The 5652-nt window shown below is 44.4% G+C and overlaps 1 protein-coding gene across 1 annotated transcript in view; it reads left to right on the top strand.

Moving 5' to 3' along the window:
• Positions 1-132: 132 nt before the first annotated feature.
• LOC104525570 (traf2 and NCK-interacting protein kinase-like) overlaps positions 133-5652 on the top strand; it is a gene marked incomplete at both ends in the record, with an annotated part of 7388 nt that continues 1868 nt past the window's right edge. Inside the window, 2 exons of the mRNA XM_010168763.1 lie at positions 133-211; positions 4360-4535. Of these exons, the coding sequence (XP_010167065.1) occupies positions 133-211; positions 4360-4535 (255 nt within the window). The remainder of the gene's footprint in view (positions 212-4359; positions 4536-5652) is intronic.

Here is a 5652-nt window from a genome sequence, read left to right as displayed (position 1 = left end):
TCTGTTCCAGCTAAAAACCAGGACAAGAGGAAACTTGGGTCTCCCCAGCTGGGCGTGTAGCTTCTCTTTAGGAAACCCAGGGGTTCTGTGCGATGCTGTGCCATGTTTAATGCCTCTTCTTGCCCATTGCAGCTCTCTGTGACATGCATCCCATGAGAGCCCTCTTCCTCATCCCCCGCAACCCGGCCCCAAGGTTGAAATCAAAGAAGTGGTGAGTCTCTTTCTCAATCTTCAACGACTGTAAAAACATTTCTGGAGCAACTTGTTTCTGCAGCCCGGGCGTGCTGGGGATTTAGTGGTTCCATTTATATAGCTTCTGGGGTTGGTGATGGTCTCCAGTATCACTCTGGTGAGTGCAGGTTTGGGTCTTGATCTCCTAGGGAGAGACAATGTGATCTGAAGGAGTCTCTCACTGTGGGAAGGAGAGCTTCCTGGGTGGGCAGAGAGGAGAATGCTCTCTCATGCTGCCATTTTGCAGTATGGAGTCGGCTTTTCCGAGGCGGTTTGTGTAGCCTGAAGCCAAATGACACTTTGCTTGGCTCCTGTTTCTTTCCAGGCAGGTTCCATTTTCAAGTGGAAACATGTATCCACGCCAAAAAAAAAGGATAGTTTATCTTGAAGGCCCAGGAATGCGGAGATTTATACTTAGTTTGGGCTTTATTTTAAAATTTTACAGGAAAAATACATCACTGTTTTGAAGGGAAAAAAAAAGAAAAAAGAGCAGGGCATGCCAATAAAAACCCGTAGGAAAAATATTCCTGAAGCCCAGCAGATGTTGTTTTGTTACTGTATGTTCTGTACTGGTGGAACTGGAGTCCTTAAAAACACTCATCTTTGGTTTGTGCTGTTTGCCTGCTCCAGGTTCAGTGGTTTGGTCAGGAAAGATCTGCCAGATGTTAGAGAGGCAGCACTGCCCCTTGCTCCCAGATGGGCTGAGCTCACAGACGGAAGCTTTGCTTTATTCCTTGAAATTATGCTTATTATCTTTTTGAAGGTGGCAAAAACAAAAACAACAACAAAAATGAGAATAATAATTGCCAAGTATTGAGAAGACTTGGTGCCAAAGCAGCAGGTATTTTGTTGCTGGGAGAGGAGTGAGAGAGACTTGGACTCCTCTGTCACATGTATGGTGTTGGGGTTTTAGGACCAGCCCCCTAAAAACTCATGCAAGTTTTGGCAGGAGGCATCTTCATTTTGTCAGCCTGATTATCAGCTGCTCCAGTACCAAACCAGGAGGAGAGGGACCTTGCCCAGCTGACTCTGCAGAGGGTGTCAAAGATGCTTGGTGTCCTTGCACAGCCTTTTGAGGATACTATTAGTCAGCTGAGAAAATAGTTGATATGCTTGTTTTCTGCCAGATCACCAGTCTCTTACTTCATTATGCTCTCACTGCTACAGCACAAAATGGATTGTAAGACTTCAGAGTTTATTTTTCATACAAAAGTGCTGTTTATTCAGCAAAGGCTTCCTCAGCCTCCAGGCAAAGGAGAGCTGATGAAAGCAGGTTTTGAGCAGAACATTTCCCCATCTCCTTCAGGAGACAACAGAGCTGGGGTGGAAGTTGTATTTTCTTCGCTGCTCTGAGATACCGGGATGTGCTTTGTGCAAGCTGGGGTGTTGCTTGGCACCACCTTCCCCTTGCATGGCTGGTTGCATGTCTTGTGGTAGTGAAGCATGATGGTGTCTACCCAGGGTCGGCTGATCTGCCCAGGACTATGCTCCCGGGGATAGGATCCTGGGTCCTTTGAGAGAGGGATTGCTTTGGAAGTCATAGCTTAATGAAACTCCAGCTTTGAACTTCTCCAGGGGAGCATGGTGCTCATCTGGCCTCTGCTACTCCTCCATGAGCAACCAGGGTTTCCTGGTCTCCAGCAGAGCTGAGGCACATGTACCTTGGGCAGCTCCAACCTATATCCATCTTCCAAGCTTTCATTGCAATGAGAAACTCCAGAGGACCCAGATGAAGCTCCAAGCCAGTAAGACTCCACTGATTCCTTAAGAGCATTTTTTTTTCATCATTTTCACTGGGCACTTGCTGTCCTCAGCTCATTTCTCAGCTGGAGGTTTTGGATCTGGCCAGAATGGGTCCTGGAGCTCTCTGCAAGCCCAACTCAAGAAGACTGGAGATGTTTGACCAGACTTTCACAGTGGCTCCCTGGCAGGCAGTGGTTTTCACAAACACAGATCACAACAGAAAAAGCAAAATGAAGAAAGGTTCAACATGAACCTGGAGTTCATCCTTGCTTCTGCATGCAGCGAGATGTGAGAATACACCAAGGGGGCAGACTGTCTTTTTCATTACGTGAAAGAAACAGCAAAGTGACTCCAGCACCTTGGAGGTTAAGTCAGGGAAAGCTGAGAGGGAAAGCAGGCATGGGCACTGCCCCAGATCAAAAATCCCAGAGAGGAAAATACTTCTGTTGCCTACTAAATCCTTGAACTCACTTGTAAAATAGTGCTGTCTTCCTGTGAAATTTAAGAGTCTTTTGTATCATTTTCCTTCCCAATTAAAGCCAGACAGCTACAAAGCTTTATTTTCTTCTTCCCACATCTCGCAGGAAGAATGAATTTGAACTAGAGTGATGTCGTTCCTATAAACACTTCCTGCCTTATAAGAGATGACAAAACCTCTTCGTTAATGAGGTGATATTTACACTGTGATACCACTTTTCATCCAAGCAGCTGCAAAGACTTTGCAAACATTTATTTAAAAGCTTTGCAAACCCAGGAGCTGGAGGAACCAAGTGGTTTGTGAAGATGGGCTGACCTGTGTGCCTGCTCAAGGATGGAAAGGTGTCTTAGGGCATTGCAGGGCACTGGGACCTCTATCCCCAAGAGATGGGCAAACCCATCACTCACTGGAGGATAACTTTTTAGCTCCTTCACCTTAACTGTATTTGTGGGTGCTCTGGATCATGTACCCAGGACTGGAGTCTCTCCAGCTTCATACCAACAGAGGAGAATCATATTTTAGAAGCAGATTTTTTTTTGGTGCATCACGTGGATTGTCCCTTCTGGAATACACTGCGACACAGGGTTTCTTGAGGCAAGGTGGGGAAGGAAGATTTGCTCATTAATAAAGCTGAAGGAAGGATTTAATTGGATCCAGTTGCGTATTTTATTTTTGCATCTCAATTTGTACGGATTAGCACTTAAAAGATAAATCACTTTTAGTCTGACAGCTTAAAAGTAAAATCCCTGAAAGCTTATTGTTTTACTTCTAATGCAATTCTGTAGTATCTGTTAGCTTCTGACGTTAATTTACACTAATTTTCCTATTTGCTAAAGCAACATAGAGTATAACGGCCTGTCAACATCTTTCCTTCTTGTAAATCCCTGTTCTCTTGGGTTTATAATGCAGTGAAATTAATTCCAGGAAAACTTTTGATATGCAACACTTGAGGCTAAGGTAAATTTGTTTATTAAAGATTTGGCTGAAATTATTTTAGCTGAGATGGAATTTAACTGTTTGTGGAAAGGCGGGCTGTGAGGAGCGGGCTGTTCCCACCTCTGCCCAAGCCATACTGCCCAAAGAGCATGTCCCATTCACCTGGGTCTGTCATCAGAGGGACCAGGGCATGGTGGCCCCTGGGACCTGTTGGGTCAGTAACGTCACTGGATCTCCCTGTGAGAGCAGGGAAGGGCTGCAGGCAGCGAGGATCACCCAGAGGTTGTCCGAGCTTTAACAAGCCATTTAACTTTGGGTGGTTAAATCTAGAAAAACCCATCAACCTAGCTTGTCCCACTCATCTTCAGAGAATTACATCTCTTGAAACAGTGCCCAGGGCCACAAAATATGAGAAACAATCCATTAAGGAATTGCATTTATATCTGTATGTGTTGTCTCTCGTTTCTACCTGCACTTTCACAGGGGAAGGGGAAGGGAGGAGGAACAGTTCCTTGCATTTTCTTGGTTGCCATTGGTGACATCTGGCTCATTCTGATGGTTCACAACTTTCTCCAGGCTCAGCAGACTGATGGTTTCTTATAAGTGCTCCAGGAAGGTATAGATAGGAGCATGCATGGGAAGAGTAGGAGAGGAGAAAGTGATAGAGGGCACATGTGATGGTGCTGCTTGGAGATGGTGCTGAGCATCAACAGAGAAGTCATGGGAACCCTCTTGGAAGGCTGCATCTGAGTAAGAGCTGTGTAGCAGCCCAAGGGTCTTCTCAAATCACAGAATCACAGAATGTTAGGGATTGGAAGGGACCTCGAAAGATCATCCAGTCCAATCTCCCTGCCGGAGCAGGAACCTAAATGAGATCACACAGAATACCCACATACTTCTCACTTTCTAATACAAGAATCAATATAGTTACTTGGTTTTTTTCTGTACCTTCCTTTTCTGTCCTTATCCAGGTCTAAAAAGTTTCAGTCCTTCATTGAGAGCTGCCTAGTGAAGAACCACAGCCAGAGACCAACCACAGAGCAGCTGATGAAGCACCCCTTCATCCGAGACCAGCCCAACGAAAGGCAGGTCCGCATCCAGCTCAAGGACCACATCGACAGGACTAAAAAGAAGCGAGGCGAGAAAGGTTAGTGGAGAAGCAGCGCTCTGGGCAATCCTTGACCTCTGCCATGGGCTCAGAGATCCCTAGGGTAGACCAAGGTGCATGCATGTGGGCAAAATATAGGGGTAGGAGAAGGAAATCAAAGAGGACAGTCTTGGTCACGGTCTCAGCACCAGTTTCCCTTATTCAGATGGTTAAGGTTGTTCTCAAACTGGTTGGGTTAAATAGATGTGATCTTACTGTGTGACCAGGCTTTTTATGGTTTTGAGGTCAGATTATTTTGTTTGATTTGATTCCTCTCAGTCTTTGAAATGAAAATAAATATCCGTGACAAAACAATCAGTGGTCATGCAAAGCCTACCGGTGAATGTCATTACACTTAATTAGTGCTGCTTTTAGATCTCTTTTTTCCTGATGAAAAATGGTGTCTCTTTTTTGTCCGGGTGGTAATTTCCACACGGAACATTTAAGCTTTGATTCATTACAATATGTGTATAAAATTTATGTTTGCATCTATACGTGCTGGCATGTGGGAGGGAGAAGCTGCTAAGCTGGATTTTTCCCAGCTCACATATTTCATGCCCGAGTCTATTGATCTACGTGACATTCATGCTGCACCAGCGATGAGCAGAGTTGTGCAAACGAATGTCTAGATAAGACCCTTGCCCCAAAGCAATTCCATTGACTAGGAATAACCTATTAAACCGAATGTTTTCAGTGAACTCTCCAGGCCCTATCAAAGTCCTCTGAAAAGAAGATCAGATAACCAAAGAAACTTGTTAAAGCTTTCAGCTGCTTGTGAACTGAATTTTAATTTGAAAGCTCATTTGTAGAATCCAGCAAATTAATATGTCGCTATTTCTCTTCTTATTGGTAGCAGTATTAATTTTTCATGCATACCTTCCAGCCCCTTGTAATAAATTTCACTACTATCAAAACAATAAAACAGGATCCCAGCGAAGTATTAAATGTGTTTAGTCTGGCAAATGAGGGTTGGACCCTAGAGATGGAGAGTAATTGGATAAATGCAAGCTTTTCTTTTACTATCATTCCCTTCATCCGATAAAGATGATGTCCCAATAGGAATCACAGTGTATAGCACAACATTGCAGTTGGGCTTTTATGTAGATGTCTTCATTGC

This window comes from Antrostomus carolinensis, unplaced genomic scaffold, assembly GCF_000700745.2.
Source record: "Antrostomus carolinensis isolate BGI_N321 unplaced genomic scaffold, ASM70074v2 scaffold48965, whole genome shotgun sequence".
Classification (NCBI taxonomy): domain Eukaryota; kingdom Metazoa; phylum Chordata; class Aves; order Caprimulgiformes; family Caprimulgidae; genus Antrostomus; species Antrostomus carolinensis.
Note: the sequence above shows the minus strand (reverse complement) of the source record. Positions and strands in the feature narration are given on the sequence as shown.